General features: G+C 40.3%; 1 protein-coding gene across 6 annotated transcripts in view; it reads left to right on the top strand.

The window, feature by feature from the left end:
- The window catches only part of OGDHL (oxoglutarate dehydrogenase L), a 73,110-nt gene that overhangs the window by 10,187 nt on the left and 38,849 nt on the right, over positions 1-24,074 (top strand). For all 6 annotated transcript variants that reach the window (XM_077350565.1, XM_077350567.1, XM_077350566.1 and 3 more), the window contains exons 2-14: positions 1,497-1,726; positions 5,859-6,050; positions 7,466-7,568; positions 8,599-8,714; positions 9,943-10,097; positions 14,407-14,553; positions 17,341-17,431; positions 17,662-17,841; positions 18,198-18,326; positions 19,032-19,211; positions 19,865-20,017; positions 21,396-21,498; positions 21,823-21,951. In XM_077350565.1, coding sequence (XP_077206680.1) covers positions 1,520-1,726; positions 5,859-6,050; positions 7,466-7,568; positions 8,599-8,714; positions 9,943-10,097; positions 14,407-14,553; positions 17,341-17,431; positions 17,662-17,841; positions 18,198-18,326; positions 19,032-19,211; positions 19,865-20,017; positions 21,396-21,498; positions 21,823-21,951 — 1,885 coding nt within the window. In that variant the 5' untranslated portion in view covers positions 1,497-1,519. The remainder of the gene's footprint in view (positions 1-1,496; positions 1,727-5,858; positions 6,051-7,465; positions 7,569-8,598; positions 8,715-9,942; positions 10,098-14,406; positions 14,554-17,340; positions 17,432-17,661; positions 17,842-18,197; positions 18,327-19,031; positions 19,212-19,864; positions 20,018-21,395; positions 21,499-21,822; positions 21,952-24,074) is intronic.

The raw sequence follows: 24,074 nt of genomic DNA, 5'->3' as shown, positions 1-24,074 counted from the left end.
CGGGCCGTGGCTCCTCCTCATCCTCCTCCCCGGCTGCTGCCTTGAGGGCTGCTCTGCCACTCTGACGCCGGCTCACCTTCGGTGCTTTCTGGCAGCTGCCATGGTTGAGGCTCCCCCTCAGCATGGCACTGCGCAGCTGCTGCTGGCAGCGCCCCCCAGTGGGTGGTGGGAAGTCAGGGGTGCCAGCGGGAAAGCAAGCAAGAGCAGGGGCTCAGGTGGCGGCGGCGGCGACGTCCCTCGGCAAAAGACTACCCCCCCCCCCGGCCTCAGTAAAATTGTCAAGCGTTGACCGGTCCCCGGTGATAAAAAGGTTGGGGACCACTGCTTTAAATAGTTTGGATTTGTTTTCTATACTTGGTAATAGAACAAAGAATTGGCTCTTTGTTAACTGAAACTTTGTGCTTTCTTAGACAAATACATTAAATTTTCATGGTAATAACTTTTGCCAGAGAGAACAGGTCTGTCTTTGACCTTGTGGATTATCTATCTAGTAAATGGATTACTACTTTAAAATGGGGCATTGACCTCACTTCACAGTTCTGAGTGCCTATTCAAAAGTTGGCAGATATCCAATGGAAAAGTGCTTTCTTAATAGAAAAAAATTAAGGGAATTTTCAGTTGAATAAAATTATAAATAAGATTTGAAATACCTATTACACATAAACATAAATTTGATCATGTCTTTTATAACACTTATTTATTTGTATAAGCATTTCTGACAATAGCCTCCCAAAGTGCCTTGTGGTGTTCAAGAAACTGACCCTGCCCTCAGGCTTACAATTTGAATGGACAAGATGCACAAAACAAAAGGGAAAACATAAATGTGAAAAATCACTTGGTTAAAATTTATGCATAGCAGTCTTCTCTCCAGTCACAGAGAAACTGTAAATTGAAGAGAGTGGGTCTTTTTTGTTTTTAGCAGAATGGGTGTAAACAGCCTCCCTGCCCTTTCTGATTGGTTCCAAACCAGACCTTCTATTGTTTGTTTTGTTTTTTTACTTCATTTATAGTCTACCTTCTTTGTCAAGACTGAAGGAGGATTACAAAATTAGAATGTGATGCAATAAAAATAGCATAATACATGCAATAAACCAGTACTGCAAAATTAAAAAAAACAATGCAACGGCAATAATAAAATTAATAAGCCAGATTGGCAAAATAAATGAGGATGCCTAAACATGAAATATAAATGGAATGTAGTAGCGTAAATTGTTCTCTTTGTATTATTTGTGCATAATTGAATAAGGATTAAGCAAGAACAATGACAGTATTTTCATACTATACTAAAGCAATAATATTGTTCAGTTGTGTTTCAAGTGTAATCTATCCTTAACGTTGCTATTAGAATAAATGGCTTTCAATGGTAAGGAGTTCTCAAAAATTGGCTTTCTGCCACTAGGTCTAAGTATGAAACCTGTTAAAAGGGAAAGCTTTTAATTGCAACATACCTCTCATGTGTTGGCGGTATTTCTAATTCTTTTTTTTAATGTTTGCAGTGGATTCTGATCCGTGATCAAATATGAGCCACTGGCGGCTGATTGCTACTACCCTGAAACTGAATGGAATTTGTTCTCTGGCAAAGAAAAACCTGAACAGAAAAACATTCCTACCATGTCGGAATTATGTTTCACCAGGGGTCACAGAACCATTCTTAAGTGGAAGTAATTCTGGTTACGTTGAGGAAATGTATTATGCATGGCTTGAGAATCCAAAGAGCGTTCACAAGGTAAATACTAATTATATAATATAAGATCAATTAAAGTAATTAGAGTATTGCTGTCCTAAACACTAGACGTTTGGTACACATGGAGCTTGGTCAAAAGCACTTTCACTTATGATAGTGGCCGGTACTCCAGCACAGATCAAACCATGCCATGTATGGGAAGAATTTGGGCAGGGTGAAGGATGTTTTCTAACATTTCTAATACTAGCTAGCTATAAATAGGTTCTATAAGTCAGTGGTATGGCACATACTTTTCTTAAAGAAGGTCCAGCAGCAACTCCTTGTCCCTTCCTTCAGAAATATCTTAAACAGAATTACTAGGAAATACTTCTGCCTGAGTTCCTAGAGATCCACTGCCTTGTCAAAATGGACTCAAATGAAAACTGCTACATTTCAAGTCATCTAAAGCAGTGGTCCCCAACCGTTTTATCACTGGGGACCGGTCAATGCTTGACAATTTTACTGAGGCCCAGGGGGTAGTCTTTTGCCAAGGGACCTCGCCGCCGCTGCCTGAGCCCCTGCTCCGCTTGCTTTCCCGCCGGCGCCCCTGACTTCCCGCTGCCCACTGGGGGGTGCTGCCAGCAGCAGCTGCGCAGTGCCACGCCGAGGGGGAGCCCTAGCCATGGCAGCCGCTGGAGAGCACCAAAGGTGAGCCGGTGGCAGAGTGGCAGGGCAGCCCCCGAGGCAGCAGCCAGGGAGAAGGATGAGGAGGAACCGCAGCCCAGTATGGACTGATCCATGGACTGGTACCAGTCTCCAGACCCGGGGTTGGGGACAGCTGATCTAAAGCAAGGCTTGAAATCACTTATTGTGTCACTGAGGAGCAAGTGTTTGTCAATGAGCCCAGGTTACTAGACTTAAGTACATCGGTTTCTGACCTGTCCTCTTGGTCAAAAGGAACTTGTATATGAAATGTAGCAACAATCAGACTTGGCAAAGGATGAAGGAGCACAGTGAAGCAAAGGAAATGGGTTAGATGGAAACAAAATTGGTCAGATTATAGTAAAATTAATTTAGCTAAATCTATTGTCATATATAAATTCCGGACCAGAATTTAGTTGGATTTTACTAGCATTTGTATACAGACACTGATTGCATCTGTGCTCTGGTTCATATTTTTTTATAACAATTGCATGTCCTAAACACAAGTATTTGTACTTAGTGCCCATATAAGTCCTGATCCAAAGCTCCATGGTAGATATGGGTACTCTGATGTACAAGTGGTCTCCTGGATGCTTTTGGTTTCTTGCAAGTTAGTATAGTATCCAGGAATAAATTCCAATGGAATTGGGGTTCTGGTTAGCTGTATACCATGTATAATATCAGCTATGTAATGTTTGCAACTAGGGAAAATGCTTTCAATGCATGAAGTTCTTTTGGAGCCATATGTATTGTATTTTCCCACTTTTGGAACTACAGCCTGGGGATGACAGAAAAATACTTGCATCCTTTTCCTGTGTGTGCTGACTTGAACTTAATGCTTGCAGAACTGAGTTGGGCTTATTCTGTTTTAAACATAACATCAAGCACTTATTATTTATTTAATTTATAGTCCTTCTTTCTCACCAAGACTCAGGGTGCATTGCAGAACTGAAAGACAATGCAGTTGAAACAGTACAATACAAATAATGCAATATAACGAAGAATACCCCAGGCAATTAAAAGAGCATAATACTTGGGAATAAGCAATGCAAAAAAAATGAAAGCTGCCTTAAAATTTATTTATTTTTGGACTTATTTTTGGACAAAGTCGACCTGAGGCAGCTTACAAGTTAAAACAATAATAACACCCCATAAAAACAGTTTAAAAACTAACATTTACAGCTAATATCAAGATGGCGGTACAAATTCAGCCCCCCCCCCCCCAACTTACTGCTCCAGCCATGAGTCACTACTCTGGCTCTCGATGGTATGTCCAGGTTTTTATCTTCCTAGACATACGGTGGGACTGGAAGATCATAACTCCGGGCACCTCTCCCTGGCCTCAACCAACGCCTGACAGAAGAGCTCCATCTTGCAGGCCCTGCAGACCCTTGATAAGTTACATCAGGGCCCTTTGCTCTTCCGGGAGTTTGTTTCGGCCCTGGCCTGGTTAAGGCCAGGTGGATGTCCCGGGGAACCGGGACAACCAGTAGATTCATTCCTGCAGAGCGAAGCACCCTGGATGAGGCAGAAAGGTTCCACCATGTGGGGGGTGGGGGTGACAGGGGGGATGGCAAAAAAGAAGCCCCGTAGGACAGAGAGGAGCGAGGCCTGGAAAGCCTAGTTTTTCTCATGCACACAGGCCTCCACTGGACTAGGCCCCGTTGGCCCCCAGAGAACTTAAGGGTACACAGAAAATATCCATGTTCCCTTAAAGCAGGGCAATGGCAGCCTAACACATGCTAGGCCTGGGAGGGGGCCAGCCTGGCAGCGATGTCATATGGAAGCTGGGGTTAGCCCTGCTTCCACATGGGCACCCTCCTGGCCTTTTTCACCCATGCAGAATCAGCCTCAGTGGAGCATATTCATCAATCACCAGTAAGTCTTCCAAAAGTAATCAGCAAAGGATAACTTTGAAACTGCCTTTTTCTCAATTCATCCTTTTGGTCAGCTTTTTCTAAGACACTCTATGCTCTTTCCCTTTTACCTCCCTAGTAATCCTTTGCTCCACTAGTGCAAAATAGCATCTAAAACAGCTGTGGGAATGAAATGACACAACCCCTGTGAAAGGTGTCATTATTTCTGCTCATAGAATGGTGTCAGGGCCATAGATCATTGTGAAGAGTGTTGACAAGGCTTAGTTATTGCTATCACAAGATTAATTGCAAAACTGCTTGGTTGGCTATTGACTACATAACAGTTGCTATGTTTTCCAGTAAGTAACCAGTCTACCATGATTGTATAATGTCTTCTTTGATGTTGTTTGCTTGAAGATGAGGGTGGGTTTAAAAAAAAATTAAAGGGACAAAAAAAAACCCTTGTGATATAATACTAGTAATGGACAGAAACCTAAGCTCCCAAGAGTAGCATATAAGGGTTTGCCACTAAAGCATGCTCAACAATGAAGACAAATTTTCAGCTGGAACCATTCTTAGCACTAGATTTTATAAAGTAAATTGCTGAGTATTGGGTTTACTGTTATACATCTTGTCATTCAACCGTAACAGATTTCTTTAATGTTAAAACAATATGGCTACCTTAATATACTGTATCTGCTACTCTCAGAGCTTACAATATATTACCTTGTCCTAATATTAAGAAAATGTTAATGAAATGTAGGGTAATATGACTGAGCAGACTGCATAAATCATAAATGTACAATCATTACAATATTTTGGAGCTTTGTGAGAATATAGTTTTGTTAACAGATTATATAACTATAGTCATTATTCAAAACTGTAACCTTTAAAAGGTCATTAACTTTTTTAGATCTGCAAGCCAAATTTAATCCTAATTCACTTTTTTCCCCCACCATGTAGGTTATTCTGTCTTGTGTTTCTCCACTGCATTCTGTTTTCACTTTATATTTTCCTCCTTGTCTACCTTAAAGAGAATCGTAAAACTAACAACACATAACAAAACAAATTCTACTGGTGGTGAGATACAGTTTAGGTGGTGGTGAAATCCTGTTTGAGACTATGATATAACAGCTGAGTTGTTTGACCCTGGGTGGTTTCTGAAGCTAAGGCTACCCTTGTTGCCTTTTTAGTGATGGTATTCCGGGGCACTCTGAACCTCTTTTTTAGGACCATATACTCCTGAGATTGTTATGGTTACTGTTAGTCACATAAAGCCAAACTTCTGTAGAAGATTGGGGAAGGGGGGTTTGGATAGGAGCGGAAAAGACTAGGCAGAGGAAGCATGCAACCGTATGGCTGGTTCTGATCTTGCTGGCTTCCTCTCCATAATATTGCTAAAGCTAGACGAGAATGATATTTGTTCTGTATTAGGTTCAACAATAAGATGCAGCACTTAAGAGGGGGTGATGAATATTAGGTTGAGAGATAGATAACAGGAGGGGAGGGGTGAGGTTGAATTCATCACTCATATTTAGTTTTTTTAGGAAGAAAAGATTTGTATCTGTCTAAAGGAGTTTTTTCACATCCATCTCTTTCCCCCTTCTTTCTTTTCTCCTTTCTGCCATCTTGTCTAGTCTTGGGATTTATTTTTCCGAAATGCTACTGCTGGCACTGTTCCCGGGCAAGCCTTTCAGACTCAGTTACCAGACCTTTCCGGTGGCAAAACATCACTTATCCAAAGCCATGGGCTGACTAAGTCTCTAGGTAAAGCCGAAAAACTGGTTGAAGACCACTTGGCTGTGCAGTCATTAATTAGAGCTTATCAAGTAAGTACACTGCAGTAGATTGCTGTCAGTTTCACCAGTGTTAAGAGAATGTAGTGTAAATAGAAAATAATAACACACGTTTAGAAGATTTCGGGGTATATGTTTGTTATATAAGTGGTGCTGTTAAATAAAGCAAGATGGTCAATGACTAGCCAAAAGGTCTTAAAGGGAATCATGTAGCTAATAAGGTACTTTTGACTGGCATTGTAGCAAAGGCGAGCACAAGATATAGGGAGCCCTTTCTCAGCTTGTTGGTTTGGCCATATAGGTTTTGCTCAGTTACTAACAGTTCAGTGTATCTCCTGGTGCACATGGACTGCCCAGGACTTGTGCATGCACATGGCACAACTCCAGGGCAGGCAGCAGCAATAGCAACAGCAGTTCAGGTGGGAGATGGGGGGCAAGCGGATCCCACTGCAAGATAGTGCCGCTATACCATCATGGGGTTATAGACATGACCTGTTTGGCTCTGCCGCACCGTGAAGCAAAACAGGGTGTTTTGTGTCCTTGCAGGGACACTGTAGATGTGTAGGAGGAACCAGGCCTCAAAGGCCCAACTCTTCCCTTATGCACATTCCCTTGCTGCGGGCCATCTGAGGCCCTGTTTTGGGAGGGGGCCAGGATGGCGGTGATGTCGTGCATACACGGGGATTAGCCCTGCTGCTCTGCCGCCACCAGCCTGGCCTTTCTGCCCTGTGCATAATCGGTCTAAGTGAGCCATCTTCTAGGGATGTTTGTCTACCATTATCTGATCTTCCCATTGGGAGACTACTAATAAAGAACCTCAGAGGATGCTGGAAACATTTGGTACAGAGACCATGAGAGGATTTGTATGCCCTTCTTTAGTTGCTGCTGCTGTTCTTCTAGGAAACAGAATATATTGAACCTGTGTTCTGCTTTAGAGACTTGCTCATATTTTACTGTACGTTGAAAAGAAGATAAGTGAAAAGATTCCCAGGGCTGTCCAGAAATATATGTAGATGTAATTCCTAAAATACAATGCATAGTCCTGTATTTGCTAAGAGTTCCCTGCTTCCTAACAGCCCTAGAACACAGAACCTGGAAAGATAAAATCCCTGCTTATAACTGTGTAGGTAGAGAAGACAATGACCTTAACTTTGTAAGTCTGTGTAAGATACGACTCATCATGGTTCACATATCCAGTGATGGCACTGCTAGAGGGTATCACCCCAAGGGTCAGACATGACCCAGTGCTTGCACAGGGGATACTTTTAGGGCACTCCAAAAGTCAATTAATCTTGGGATTAATTACATTTCTTTTGATGATTCCTTGAGTAGTCTGTCTCATGGGTGCACAGACATTGGTGAGCTCTCCCCCTTGACTTACTATATTAGCGTTATTATTTCTTCTTTGTCTCTCCTACCACCCTTTTTACCCACTTTAACCTCTTCAGATCCGTGGACATCATGTGGCTCAGTTGGACCCCTTAGGAATCTTGGATGCAGATCTGGATTCATTCGTTCCATCGGATTTAATCACTACTATTGACAAACTTGGTGAGGTTTTTTTCAAAGCCTTCATAATGAATTAATATCCACAGTGAGGGGAATCTCTCATGACTCAATACATCAGGTAGCTAGGTGAGCACTACAAGCGAGAGAGAACATTCAGCTTTGTCATGTGTTAGAACTCTTCTAATCACCCTCTAATATTGTGTATTAATGTTTGATAAATGATCTGAAGTTTGTCTTTGTGTGTGTGTAGGTCCAAATAACCTGTGGACTTGGATGAAGGAATACAAGCAAGGGTCCTTTCATTCTTATAAGAACAATTTAACCCAGTATAGAGAAAATTTAGGGGGATGGGCCATAGCTAGTGATAGAGATTCTGTTGTCCCTGACTTAGATGGCCCAGGCTAGCTGAATCCTGTCAATCTCAGAAGCAAAGCAGGGCCAGCTCTGCTGGTCCTTGGATGGGGAGACTACCTAGGAAGTCCAGGATTGCTAAGAAGAAGCAGGCAATGGCAAAGTGCTTTTACATGCCTCTTGTCTCGAAAACCTCCTTGGGTTTACCATAAGTCGCCTGTGACTTTACAGCATTTTCTACCAATATCAAGATCAATTTTAAAAGGGTTTGTTTTCAGGATTCAACAGTAGTTTTAAAAGATATTTTGACACGCTGTGTAATAATGTGACAATTGCTGATTTTACAATGTTAACAGAGTAATACACAAGATAAGTGAAGACGATGCTAGGGGGAAATTGCAGCAAAGACTGCAAGAACAGTTGTATGTTTGCGTCACACACCTTCAGCATTTGAGACCTCTTTTTATTGGCTTATCAGGTTATGCATTAACTTGCATTCTCCTGATAAACCTTGAAAAACTTGTCAGTTTTGCAGATAATTCCAGGTATGGATTAAGTGTGTGTTTTTACTTTTAGGTTTAAACAATATAATAAAATATCTTCCTCCTTTGTCTTGAAATTAATAGGTATTTCTTGCATACAAAAGAATTGTCTGTGTGGCAGTCGGATAAATACTATTTTTCTCCTTCCTGCCATGTTGTTTTCCATGGATTTCCCACAGGTTTTTATGGCTTATATGAATCTGACCTAGACAAAGTGTTCCAGTTGCCTACAACCACCTTTATAGGAGGAAATGAGTCTATGCTTTCTTTACGAGAGATCATCAGGCGATTGGAGGTAAGTGTGGAGATTTGTTTTATGTAATGCCTTTTCCTCAGCTGGGTTCAGTGGTTCTGTTCTCCAGTCTTCATGCCCCTGAGGTCCGCAAAATTCAAGTGTTCTTTGAAATTTTTATCTCCAAAGAAGAATTGCAAAGAAACTGTTGCATATTCACTATCATGCTAATGTAGGCAAGGACCTTGCAAGATCCATATTCAAGAGTAGACATTCATGGGCACATACAGGGAAAATGTGGTTTGGTTCATGGTCTGCTGCCAAACCACAAGCCAAACAGAACCAGGAGGTTTGTTTGTGAACCAAATTGGTTCATGGACCGACAAACCCGAAAAACAACTTAGCAGCAGGGAGCAGTTTGACTTCTCAGTGCTCAGCTGTTTTTGAGGCTTTCACAGAGAACAGAAATCGGGGACTCTTTTTAAACCCCTGCTTTCTGCTCCATCAACAAATCTCTACAGACTTATTTAAAAGTCTGTGGAAATTCATGATGGGTATATCATCACAAACTTCTGTTTGTGAACCACAAACATCTCACTATTTGTGACAAATTTTGTTATATGATTTGGTCTGTGCCCATCCCATTGGCCACAAGCAGCATTGCTCCAAAGTACTCTGTGGATTATAGATACCTGATGCATAAGAATATGAGGAAAGATAGTACATTTATTGTGGTACTGTCAGCCCTGACAGGCATTGAATGCTTAATCCAGAGCTACAAACAAGAACATTTTCTAGCCATGTTATATAAGATTCCTTTGCTGAAGGGAACTGCCTGGACTTGGAGCTAGATTGCATTATACTAGAATAGATATTCATGTGTGTTCTTTAAATTTTGAGTTTAAAAAAAATGGTGGATTTATACAGATATAATATGATCCATACTGAACCCTTAGGAGCAGTTCATGAGATCATGAATTCCCTTTCCCCTTGTACTGTGATTTCCTCTGCTTTTTAATCACAGCTTGGCATTTATATTACTGAACATGATCATACATTTCTAAATGTTTCTAGATAGTTTTCAGAAACTTGCAGGGTGGGTAGTGGAATTTGTGAATAGGAAGGGAAGGGCAGGAGGCAGCTTGCAGTTCTGTATCTTGATTCTGGTTAGTGTGTGGGTAACATGTTAGTTCCTTGTAACATTACCTTATAAACATGAAGCGATAAATTTCCCCTGATTTATTATCTATTTCATTTGCCTTATCTATTTCATTTATTTTTATACCATCAGAATACGTATTGTCAACACATTGGCCTAGAATTTATGTTTATCAATGATGTGGAGCAATGTGATTGGATTCGGCAGAAATTTGAGATTCCAGGCGTCATGAAATTTACCAGCGAAGAAAAACAGACATTGTTGGCTAGATTGGTGCGGTCAACAAGGTATTTGGGGAAGGAGTGGTCAGCATTCCTTATGAGATTTGCCTAGCAGAACAGTTTACAAATATTGTCACAACACCACCTTCCTTAAATAAAGGGGGGGGGGATTTCTCTAGCTGTTTCTCAACTTTGGTGGTTTTGTGAAAGATTTCTGACCAAAAAGGAAGCAAAGGAGCAAATAAAATGGCATCATAGTGCTTCCTAAAAAATTCTACCCCACCCCACCCCCCTTGCTCAGGGAGCCTGTTCAACTAAGTAAAAGTGACAGTAGTGAAGGTACAGGCTTTGTTTGATGGCATATAGGCCGCTGTAAGTCAAGAAACTGCCAGTAGGTAGCAGGTGAAACAATGAATTTGAAACACAGGATTTATGGAAGGAGGCAATTGTTTACCTAGCTGTTTTATGCTTTTCCCTGTCTTCTCTAAACTGATTGTTTATTATTTTTCCTCATGCTGGTCTATGACCATAATTAAGATCTGACTAACTGACTTACCTATGTGTGTCTTAGGTTGTAAAGGGCTTTAGAGGTCATAAACAGCAATTTGAAATGGACTGAGAAGCAAAATGATAGCCAGCATAGATGTTTTAAGATGGGCAAGATATGTTCACATTGGCTAGCTGCTTGTAATAGTAACCAGCTTGTAATCAGACTGCCACATTGTGAATCAACTGAAGCTTCTGAATCATCTTCAAGGGCAGCCCAATGTACAATGCATTGCAGTAGTACACTCGCAATTTTACAAAAGCAGGCCTAAATAAACTGAATTTAAGATGGCTGAGAGCTGGATCCATATGATAGAAAACCCTCTTGGCTACTGTCTGCCTGTTTATCAAACAGCCAGGTTGGGTTTTTAGGCACCCTAGGATCTTAACCTGCTTTGTAAATGACAACTCTATTCTACAAGTGGACTCAGTCCCTCTAAAATATTACCCTTTCTGATGAGCATCACTTCTGTTCTGTCTGGTTCTGATTGCAAAATGGAGACATTTTCATTGATTTGTCTACAGTTCGTCAGGGAGGGTCCCTTGGGGAAAGGATGCAATCCCTGAGGCATCTCTCTTGGCCTATGAGCATAAAGGTTGGTCTAGAACATTAGGGTAGTCATTTATATTGTTGCTAGAACATAACATTTGCCTTCCGTAGTGCTGTTTGTTTAGTAAGACAACAGTACATCATCCCTTCCCAACTTTAATTAAAAGAGAAATGAATTTGAGCCAGATGCTTTTAATAATCAGGCTAACATGACATTTGAATGGCATACTGTTAACAATGTGTCACAAAGATTTTTTTCCTCATTTATCTTCCTGATGTTAAATAAATAAATTACAGTGTACATTCCGCAAAGCTGCTAATTCTAGAATGGTTTGTTTTAAAACAGCAGGAAGAAACCAGACATTGGCGAGTTCATATTTGTTGAAAATATGCTAAAAATGCCAGACAGAAGAAATGAACCAAGTTTGTTGTGTGCCTAGTTCAGTCAGCGCAAGAGCCAGAACTTTGATACTTTGCAATCTCTGGCACTGTAAATAAATAGACATTATCAGGACTGTGACCAAACTATGGTAAATAGAAATTCTATTTCAGGGAAACCCTTTTCTCCACTCAAAATGTGGAAACCTTTGTGTCTTCCATAAAGAACTTAGTTTGCAAAGAAGTAAAGGGATGTGGGGCAATAATGATTGTATGGTCAGGGAACAGATGAGAGGCCAGGAGTGCTTATGACTGCTTTCACGGAGTATTGCAAACTATAATGCCATGAGAAAACAACATACGTTTACATTCCAGGATTGTCTTAACCCAAAACCTGAAACTCATCTGGTATGCCGGCCCTGTGTCTGACATCAAGAGGCATCTATGTATTGCTTTATGTTTGTTGTTACAGGTTCTGTATGTATAGCTGAAATCCTAAACCTAATCTAGGATTTTAACTGCTCATACGGAGCCTACTTTCATTAAAACACAACAGGTAGATATCCACGTATTGAAAGCAAGCCTGGCATGCCAAGGGGATGTGAGCTTAAGATGTTCTCCCTCTTCATTTCCCACTACAACTAGGGTGACCATTTTGTGGTTTGCTGAATCCAGGGTGAGCACATTTGCAAGCCTCTTACATTCGAATTCCTTATCTGGCTTAATATAATAGAGATTTTTTTTAATAAGCTACAGTGATTTGCATGTTGCTTTCTAAACCGACAATGAATCTCGTTCCTAACAACAATAATATTTTTTCCTTATATTTCTATAGTGTTTTGACTCATAATTCAAAGTAGGTACTATAACACATGCAAATTATATCTACCCTCTCCCCTTTATTCCCAGTATTATTCCCTGATGCTGAGTGGATATTATGGTCCTTCAGATTCATCCCTTATCACTGCCATGCATTGTAATCTGAAGGTTGGGTCTTATACTACTCCACCAAACAGCTATTAATAATCAGTGGGTCAGTGAGCATGATGCTGTTTCATCTAATTTACAGCACAATCCTATGTTGAGTTACCAGTCAACACAGTGATGACCTCAAGCATGGATGTGTCCTTATCTTTGGAGGCCCAGGTCACCAATGACATTCACCAGGCATTTTACCAGGCTTGCCTCACATGACATTTAGCACCCTACCTTTCAGCACCCAACTTTGCCACTGTGATCCATGCAATGGTAATCTCCAGATTGGTCTACTGTAACTTGCTCTACACATGGCTGCCCTTGAAGCTGCTGCAAAGTGTGGCAGCACAGATCCTTACTTGGGACTCTATGGAGAGCACATGTTCAACCTGTGCTCTCCCAGTTGCCTTAAGTGGACTGGTTGAAGACTGGTTGAACAAACTAGCGGACTTTGCAAAGATGGCCAAACTAACACTGTTAATGGAAAACAGAAGAAGTGTTTCAAAAACAATGGGGCCCTTGAACTATTTAAAAAGATAAACTAAAAGGGGACACTCACAGGAGAGGATTTAAGTATAACAAACGAAGAGTATAATCTATCTTTTCTTTGTATTAACAACTTATATTATCTGTCTTATTTCTATATTTCTATGTTTATGAAAATAAATATATATATTTAAAAAAGAAAAGAAAGAAAGCCCTAAGTGGTCTGGGACTGTTGTATCTGTAGGACTGCATCTCCCAATATGTCCCCCCAAAAACACTTAGATTGAGTGTACAAAATCTGCTCATGGTTCCCAGCCCCAAAGAAATTAAATTGGCCTCAACTAGGGGCAGGTTTTGAACCCAGGGCCTGGCCTAGTAGAACACTCTGCCTAGTAAGATCAAGACCCTGCGGGACCTTAAACATTTCCACAGGGCATGTAAGACAGAGCTGTTCAGCTGGGCCTATGGTTGAGACCCTGGAGTAACATCAGAAATTTTACTGGCCTCCGTCCAAATCCACCTAATTAAATTCTGTCAGAAGGATTATATTTTTATATATTGTGCCCCACTTTCCTTTTCTTGATAAGGATGTGGTGGTGGGCAAAGCATATGTATATATGTATATATGTATATATGTATATATGTATATATGTATATATGTATATATATGCATATATGTGTATGTGTGTGTGTGTGTATATATATATATATATTTAAAGGGCGGACTAGAAATGTAATAATAAATAAATAAAATAATAAATCTGAATCAGGTCTGTTCAGAGGGGCTTACTCTTTGAAAAGTGTTCTTAGGATGGCCTTGTAAGTTTAATATTGGATTGAATGTTAAGTGAATGAATTGCACGGAGACCCCCTTGGGGGACAGAAGAATAATACTAAATAAACGGTATTAATGGGCTTTTTTGATGTAACCATTCCTTTTATACCCATGGCAATGTAGTTCCAGGAGACATCATGAACTAGCTTTTCTCTTTTGCCTTCAGTACTCTTAAATTTTATAACTATTTCTTTCAGCATTTGTTTAATTGTTTTCCCCAATTGTGTATACTGCCCCTAGGCCACACGCATGAAAAAAGAAGCTATGTAGATCTGTCATTAAAGCATAGCTTTTTATTTCTCTGATTATTGACTCTCAAGGCAAAGATGCCTGTATAGTTGTTGTTGACAGATAATGAAGTATTGGATTGCTCCATCAAAGGAGCAGTGCCAGCTACTGTTGTTTCTTAGTGTTATGTTCTGACTAGCAACGTATGTTTTTGTATGGAATAATTTTCACATACAATGGCTTCCTTGCCATTTTACCTTTCCACTTTAAAAACTCCTTTTCATTAGATGACTTTCTTCCAAATGGTCTTCAGCAGATATAGCAGATTTCTGTCTGTCTTCTTTCATTCATTTACTACCATCTCTATTCCTGGACAGGTTTGAAGATTTCCTTGCCCGGAAATGGTCGTCAGAGAAGCGTTTTGGTTTGGAAGGATGTGAAGTAATGATCCCTGCTCTAAAAACTATCATCGATAAATCTAGTGAAATGGGAATTGAGTATGTCATAATGGGCATGCCTCACAGGTAATTGCTCACCTGATTTAATGCAGCAGCAAAGATTGCTTAACAATTGATTCATTAGCATAGGGTGACAAACAGTGCTAATTGATAACCTGATTTCGAGATTGGATAAGGAATGGGATTAATAAGGTTGATGGAATAAGGGCATGGCCTTGCTGAAACATAAACTGTAATTACAGAGAATCCTCTGGGATTTTTTTAGACAGCTAGTATAGATTCCTTGTAATTAAAGCAGAAAGACAGGCAGGCTTGATCTTTATTTTATATCTGAAGTACTGAGAATTCATGGGAATTCCTGTTATCATCTGAATGGCAGAATCAAGAAATGGAAGGCTTGTGCAGGGAAGGACAGAATGGCTGCACTTGGACATGGTTGAACAGGTGTACCAGAGTTTAATTGAAACATGGTATATAAACTGTAGCTTATTTTGACATCTTAATGGTCTCAGTAAATTCAGATAGGGAAAGCAAGCATCCTTTGCAAAAATGCCTCCTTTCCTTGTTAATATTATCTCTTGAGGATTGCTGTTGGGGCCACAGGTCAAGCTGCTTGAGATAGAGGTTCTTAATAGCTTACCTTCATCAGCTTTGATTTCCCCTGTGTTTTGGATCATCCTGCCCTGGATAGCACAGGCTACTCCAATCTCTTCAGATCCTGAAAGCTAAGTAGTCAGGGCTGGATTTGAATGAGGTTTCGATGGGAAACTACCAAGAAAAAAATGTTTCAGTTCATTTGTTCATCTCACTCTGTTTAAGATAACAATTGGATTTGATAAAATTGGAAGCCTCTTTATTCTTTTCCTTTCCCTCCCTCCTACTTTTAAATTGCAATATTTACTATGAGGCATCTTTATAAAAACCCTTTAAATAAAAGTGGGGGTTTGTAAAGTTCTCTTCGGGGTATCATTACTGATTCTTTGACTGAGATAGGACTCAGATCTCGATTTCGCTTTATATCTGAAGGGTACTTTGACTTTCACTTATACCATGAAAACCTTGTTGGCCCCTACGATGCTACTGGGCTTGAATTTAGCTCTCATTTTTTCACTTTCTTTTGTAGGTGAAATGTTCTTTTTGCAAAAGCCTTAATGTCTTTCCTTGATTTTAGTATTCAGTTAAAATAATTTGCAATTTAACAGGCAATCCTAAATAGAATTCAGAATCCTATTTAGATTTATTCACTGACGTTTCCTCCCAGAAACATATTTCTTGGATAACATCAAGAAGCAGTTTCCTCCTGTTAGTGTTTTCCCAGTATTTTTGTTCCCTATTATTTGGCTAAAAACTATTTTTAGTTTTTAAGATGGTAAGCCCCTTTGAACATCTTCATGGGACTAATGCACAGAGGCAAGCAATGCTAAATAGTCAGAAAGAACAATTAAACCTGCATTCCTTGGATATGTGTGTTTAGAAGTTTAAGATAGCCCTCACACCGCCCATTTATTTTGCCACACAGTATATCTGGAAATGATCTCTGAATGTCTCTGGCTTTTGAAACCCAATGAGGTTGCTGTAAGTTGGCTGTAACATGTTGGCACTTTATACCACTTCTCCTCAATGAATTGTCCTGGGTAGGCATCTCGGTGCACCTGTATGACCCATTATGTACAGCAGCAGCTAAGCCGTGCTGCTGCCGTGCCATTGTGACAGGGAATAAGGCAAAGCACCACTGTCCCCCATGTATGCATGGGGGCAGAGCTTCCCTGGCACACGCCAGCTGCCCCAGCGCAACCGCCCCTCGCATGCAATGTAGGGCTGGGAGCGCTTTGAAGCGGTGGCAGTGGCAGCGGGAGGGATTGGGGGCATGGGGGCCACCATGGTGGGGAGGAAGGGATGCCCCTGTCGGCTCCTGTAGGGGCGCCATAGGTTGGGAGAGGGGCCGAAAGCTCCGATTATGCACAGGGCTAGACTGACGTAGCCCTCGCTTGCGCCCTCGGGAGACCCAGGCTTCCGGAAGAATCTGCGTTTCGTTAATGCAGGTCTTCCGAGGGCCTGGGTTGGGCCAGGCCTCCATTGGCGGTGAGGTCATGCATAATCGGGGATTTTCCCCGAAGCCCCGTCCCCACCATCACGGACATTCTGGCCCATGCATAATCGGTCTGTTAATAGTTAATGCATATTCACACTCCAAGTGTTACGATAGCCATGGTCAGAAAGAACAATTAAACCTGCATTCCTTGGATGTGTGTGTTTAAAAGTTTAAGACAGCCCTCACACAGCCCATTTATTTTGCCACACAGTATATCTGGAATATCTTGGCACGTGACACAATTTTGTTATAGTGTGCATGTATATACAAAAAATTAACCACTGAGGAGGCTGAAATTGGTTTGGGTCTGTTTTAACATAGTTCAAGGTTATCAACCTATACATATTGAATGATTGGTCCTGTTTTATTGGTTCAGGGTTTTTAACGTAGAAATATCAAAATGCGTCAGGTTAGTTCAAACATTCACTACATCAAGGGCAAACTCTGCCCATATAGTTTTAGTGTACTTTATAATAATAAATACAAATATTTTGGTTTAATTTGTTTCTCAGAATTTTTTAAAATTCATCCAACCTTTGGGTACCCAACTAAGAATCTCAGTATACCTGCTTAGGATTGATTTTCTACTTATCTTTTTTTAAAAAGGATTTTCTGTACCCTAATGTGTTACAAAAAGCTAAGCAAAGGTTTAAGCTGATGATATATGTGGAAATGAAGGAGACAAAACTGGACTGTTCTCTACAGAGCACATGATTTAGTTTCCTGATATTTATGAATTGATTCTTTATGTCTTTTCTAAGAGGAAGGTTGAATGTCTTGGCCAACGTTATCCGCAAGGAACTGGAGCAAATCTTTTGCCAGTTTGACCCAAAGCTTGAAGCAGCAGATGAGGTGAGATACAGCAGGTATTGTTAGTTAACAGTTAATGTTAAATGTTTAATAGGGTTCCTACATAGGGATTTTTTTTCCTGCAGCTAAATTGCTTTCAATAGAAAAAATTATTATTCAGAATGTGTGCTAGTCTTCTTCTGTCTAATGTGAATATATGAAGCACATTGCTTTTTCAGTTATTAATTTCCTCGCAGCACATATGTATCCTTTCACAGTTTCTTGCCCCTTAGGGATCGGGAGATGTTAAATATCATCTGGGGATGTACCACGAGAGGATCAACCGGGCAACAAATAAAAACATCACCCTCTCCTTGGTGGCTAACCCATCTCATTTAGAAGCGGTCGATCCTGTTGTACAAGGGAAGACCAAAGCGGAGCAGTTTTATCGAGGGGATACTGATGGGAAAAAGGTAAGTTGCCTGGATAACGACTGACTTTTGTTTCTAGTAGACCATTTAATGTGGGGTGGCAGGGAGCCAGGGGGCCAACTCCTGTCTAGCAAAGTGGCCAGCTGCCAAGTCCTGCTGGAATAGATTTTGCGCACCCGTACCCTCCCACTTCCCACTGAAAAGTGCAGTTGGTGGGGGGGGGGAGAGCTCTTAAGGGACTGGATTTGGGCCAAATTGCTGTTCTCTGCATTAAAATGATTTCCGTTAAGCTTCTGATTATTTGCAATTTGTATGATGTTCAGGGAAAAACTAGGGATCTGTATTTATTTGAAATTTACTGCCAGGCTGCACTTAAAAAAAGCAACACCACCTCTTAGGTTATGTCTGTACTTCTACATGGAGATGCTGCCTTTGCTGGACAAGGAGTAGTTTACGAAACCTTTCATCTCAGTGATCTCCCATCATATACCACCAACGGCACCATTCACGTTGTGGTTAACAATCAGGTAAAAAAAAATTCAATTATCTCAAAGACTGTAGCTTTTATTAATAGTTCTTGGTGTGTCTCTTGTCTGTTGCTTTTGTAAGCAACACTGTTACCATCTCAACAGGTTCCCCCCTGCCCAGTCCCTGGGCAGGGCGTTTTACAGAGATCAACTTAACTATTTATTGTATCAGGATTTCATTATCCTTGTTGACAGGTGTAAATTATGCCCTCTGCTTCCCCTGATCAACAACTCTCAGAATGAAGGTGAGCTCCGTGGTCCTAGAAATTCACCTTCCTCTCTTTCTGAGGGAGAACAGAAAGCTGATCCCCTCTCCAGCTTGTAGAATTTAGAAATGATTCCAGAAAGAGTGGGGAAAATTACAGGAAGGAAACAAGCAGTGTCTTAATGCTGTTCACGTAGGATCATTCCGCACTTAGAATGCAATATGTTTTATTACATTTTCCCAAATCAGATATGAATTGCCATGAAATGACTGTAGTGCTTTATCTTCACTGTTCCTTTTAACAATGAAATGCTGTGTTAAATAGGGGAAACATGAAACATGGCAGCATCCAAAACTTCTTTGTCCTAACTGCCATGTAATTAACCCAGTATTAAGTAAAACTTCTCTTCAAGGGGGAAGGGAGCTCAAAGCATAAAAATAATTTGTAATGTCAGTATCTTGGAGTTTAGGTTAACTTATTTATTTATTTGCAAAACTAGATTGGCTTCACCACTGATCCACGAATGGCCCGCTCATCTCCGTATCCGACTGATGTTGCACGGGTGGTCAATGCGCCTATATTCCATGTGAATGCTGACGATCCAGAAGCAGTGATGTATGTGTGCAATGTTGCTGCAGAATGGAGAAACACTTTCAATAAAGATGTAGTTATTGATCTGGTAAGTCTTGTCCCTGTTCATTTTGGCTGAAGTGCAGCATGGCCTTCTGTGCACGCCCTTCCCATTGCAGCTTTCTATCTTCCCCTGAAAAACTTCTCTGGGAGACTCTCCAGACTAGTAAGCATTGCCATACAAGGAGCAGGGAAATCATCATAACTCTGTGCATACCAAAAATATTTGAGGAATATGTACATAATTCTGTGGACCTTGGCCCTTGAATTCTGTTTTGAGTGGATGGTAAACATATTGGTACGTACTAAACATGGTACTGTGATGTCCATTATAAATTGCTGCTTAAAAATTAGAATAGGTCCTAATTTTAGTCTATCAGGACCTTTTCTTGGGCGGAGGGGGGCCTTAAGTTCCAGCTTGATGGTGAGCAATTGGATTTTATTTGAGACGTTTGAATCTCTTTCCATTGCTGTCTTCCAGTTACGAAAGGTGATGAAACTATAATAAAGAGAAACATCTCTGAATGTCTGCACAGTGCAGTTTTCTCTTAATGGAAGCCTCACAAATCATCCAGGGTTAATGGTAGGGCTTCAGATCATATTCCAAATTTGAGAGAGGTTCGATCATCAGAAAGCCGAGAAGATTAGCAGCTTAATAATAGGCAGCTTCACCTCAATTGATAATAAGATTTTTGTGTGTAGGTTTGTTACCGAAGACGAGGCCACAATGAAATGGATGAGCCCATGTTCACTCAGCCTTTGATGTACAAACAGATTCAGAAGCAGGTGCCTGTGCTGAAAAAGTACGCTGACAAGCTGATTGCTGATGGGACTGTAACACTTCAGGAGTTTGAGGTACAGCAGGCCAGTAAAGCAGATCCGATTGCATAAGCAGCAGCAGCACGATTGAACTAGTTTTTGTTCTTTTGATGGTTCTTTTTATGCTATAATTAAATTATGGTAGATGTTATTCTTCATATTTTTATAAATTATTTTCTGGGGATCCATAACAGATTTCCACTGATTATCCCAGGATCTCTGAACATCAACTAGATAATAAAAACTATGTAATTGATAGAAAGTGAACAAATACCAAATTGATTAGACCACAAATTTTGTTGCTACAACAACCTTCTTTCCTTTCCCTCTGGCAGTTACAGCCTTGCTCATCACTGTCTTCATACTGTGTTATGGATACTCCAAAGTACGGTGTGAAGTGAAAGGCAAGACCATGTCCCTTTCTCAAAATTCAGTTGTGGATACGTGGGAAGGTCAATCTCTGACTCCCTGTCATGTTTTTCAAAGCACTTAGGATACATCTGTAGTACAGTGCCAAGTCATAGCAGAGACACCTTCTTCCTGACAATTTTTTTGTGTGTGCTTGAGAATTCAGGAGATGACAGGATTGGCCGTGCCCAGAAAATTGTGCTCTCCTTTGAAAAAGCAAACAACAATGTAGACCTAACTAGAAGGAGACCAAAGCCAATTTACATTTACATTTTTTTCACATTCAGGACTACCACTTTTATATGATCTGGTGGAAGAATATGATAGATGAAACCATGTGGTTATGAGTACAGCAGTCTGAACTTCCTAAGACTACATTATTAGCCACAGGAGTTGCTGTTGATTAGTTGTATCCACTTCGTATGTGGATAGCTCACATGGACAAAACACAACTCCAAACCCATTATGGGAGAGAGGCAACATAAAAATGCAATACTTAATAATTAAATTAACTATAATTAACTCTATCAGTCATAAAATTGAAAAAAAAGAGTTTTCTTAGTGAGTTTTTATATTGAGATATAGGAATGAAAGCTGTTTTAAGCCAATTACATCATTTAAAAAAAAGGATTCTGAAGTTGAAAACTAGCAAGTTCTGTGTTTCTGTAACATCAGATTCACATAACAACAATCACAACTCGCAAAATTTTCTTTGCTGTTCCACTTTGAGATACAGCTCTTTTCTGATATGCGTCTCATCCCTGTTCCTGATGCACTTTCTAAGTTGTGGAGATTTTCTTTTTCAAGAAGAAGATGGGCAGTGTTGAAAGGAAGATGTAAAAGAAGAAAGATGTGCAAACACAAAAAAAGTCAAATTATACAAGGCTAAAATTGGCAAGTTTGGATTCCTATTCCTTAATGTTGTCTTTTAAAATGAGTGCTACTTCACCAACTTCCTGCATTGCTGCTATTGCATTTTTCATATTTTTTCCTTCCTGTTTTACAGGAGGAAATCGCAGAGTATGATAAGATCTGTGAAGAAGCCTATGCTAGGTCCAAAGATAATAAAATTCTACACATTAAACATTGGCTTGATTCACCTTGGCCTGGTAAGTGATATCAAAAACTTCACTGTGAGATTATATTTTTAACCGGTGCTCTTAACCAAAATCCTGTTAACTGTTTGCCTTAAGAATGATGAAAAGAATGGCTAGGAGAGAGAAAGAACTAGTTGAAAGAATTTATGATATGGAACTCAAAAAGGTAGGGAGAAAAAGAGGATAAGGGTGAAATGTTTTCAGGGCTTGATCATGTAATAGTAAGTGTGATGGTTGCTGTATCTGAACCAAACCTATAAGTATCAAGATTTTAGGGAGCTGTATTCATAATCAATACTACTTTTTTGTAGCTCTACAATCTGACTTCTTTTTCAGGTTTTTTCAATGTGGATGGGGAACCAAAAAGTATGACTTGTCCTCCTACTGGCATTTCTGAAGACATGCTGACACACATTGGAAATGTAGCCAGCTCTGTTCCTCTGGAGGGTTTTAAAATCCATGGAGGTGAGAGAAATCCTTAGTACTTATTGTGGTTGGAACTCTAACCTCTCTTCCCTTCTGGACGTGCAAAGATGGCATGCTCAGGCCATAAAAGTCAGACCTCTTCCAGTGGTATATTCTTTCTCCTTGTCCCCAGTTCAGTGTCTCTTCTGTTTTCTGAACAGAAGAAATTTCTTCCTTCATGGCCTCTCATTTAAAATGCATGCTGATACAAATAGAGGAGAGAGAGAGCAACATGGTGTAGCTCAATCTCATCAGATCTCAGAAGCTAAGTAGGGCTGTTAGTTTGGAAGGGAGATTACCAGGGAAGACTCTGCAGAGGAGGGCACTAGCAAACCACTTCTGCTTCTCACTTGCCCTGAAAGCCCCTTGCTGGGGTTGACATAAATTGGTTGTGACTTGATGGCACTTACACAATATAGATAGTATGAACTTACAGGTTGGACTTTTCTTTCAAGCGTATTAAATATTGTACAAGCAATGCTAGTTATAATATTCAGGGTGATCTTATTGCTAATTTTAAAGGTGCAGCAACACATTTAACGAGAGACTAGACAGTTTCTGGCACTCAAACTACTAGTAATGGCAAGAGAGCAATCCTAATTAGGGCTACTCAGAAGTAAGCCTGACTGTCAAGGGGTCATACTGTCTGGAAAGTTTTTTGGGGGATTGCTGTTCACAATGTGATCAAGTAAGGAACAGCCACTGGCTCCCAACATCCAGTTATGTCATCCTCAAGACTTCCAGATTAGCTTTGAATCGGCCTTTCTTTATTTTCCTTCCTTTGAGATTGGGTTTGTCTTCTGTAATTAAAATTCCCCAACAGCCATTATAGCAATGCTTTCAATTATGTATTATGAATGTTTTCTGCCCAAGCAGCATGTAATTATCATAAATTTTCTTATTAAATCTAAATATCATTATTAAAAAAGTATCTGGGGGGAGGTTCATATGCAAACTTTACTCTGAAATTCTGTCATCTATTTCTATGCATTTTGATGTACAAGTATTTTCAGTGTGCATGCATACTTGAACTGCTTAACAGTTACATGGTTAGTACAGTGAACCATCTGCTTGGTGTTTTAAGGACCTCTATAAAATTTTTGAAATGTAAGAGGCACTTAAGTGGGTATGAATATATCATCCAGCCTAAAATTCTGAATTGCTTCAGTCATAAAATAAAGTCAGGATTGCTTATTTTATAAAATCTCCAATGCCTTGCCAAAACCATTCAGCCTTAACAAAATCTTTTGAATGGAGCGAAGCCTCAATCCTGATTCATGAAGCAAGTTCCACTGTGCAGGCTTTTCACGAATAAGCAGGAGGGTTTGCTTCAGTCATGGAATTCCACAAAACAGTTTGCTTGTTTTCATGAATGAAGCAAAAGAGGTGGTTGACTCATGATCGGGGCAGAAATTTTAAGCTCCATTATGGATGCATCTTTCTTTCACTTATGATGAAGCAACTTCACTTAATTCAATGTGTATATGCAAATGAAGTGTTTTAGATCAGAGAGTAATACAAACATGTATGGCTGTAAAGTGGCGGGGGTGGAAAATGCTGTCATTGCAGCATACGGCAACCCTGTAGGGTTTTCACGGCTAGAGAGGAACAGAGGTGATTTGCCATTGCCTGGCTCTGTGTAACAACAACCCTGGACTTCCTTGCTGGACTCCCATCCAATTACTGTCTAGGATCAGCCCTGCTTAGCTTCTGAGCTCTGGTGAGACCGGGCTAGCCTGGGCCATCCAGGTCATGGATGACTGAAAAGTAGAGTGAAACAAATAATCAGTTTTGATATTTCAGCTCGTTCAGAAAAATCAGAATTGATGTATCGTAGAACACAGAGAGGAAAAACAAGCTGTTTTTGGAAATAGGTACATTAGAGGCTGAGCTAATTGTGATCTGAGGAAAAAATCCCTTTGAATTTTGGCTGGACTCATAAATAAGCCATGTTCTGATCTGCCTTCCCCCTTCCTTAGCTTTCAGCAACAGTGATATGGTAAAAGGCTGTTTCTTGGGCTGTGACACAGGAACACTCTTCAAGGGCAGCCCCATGTACAGAACACTGCAGCAGTCTAAAAAAGCACCATATACTTCTGGTGTGTCCTAAGTTTGAAGTATTT

This window comes from Paroedura picta, chromosome 8, assembly GCF_049243985.1.
Source record: "Paroedura picta isolate Pp20150507F chromosome 8, Ppicta_v3.0, whole genome shotgun sequence".
Taxonomy (NCBI): domain Eukaryota; kingdom Metazoa; phylum Chordata; class Lepidosauria; order Squamata; family Gekkonidae; genus Paroedura; species Paroedura picta.
This window is presented reverse-complemented; position numbering and strand designations above follow the sequence as displayed.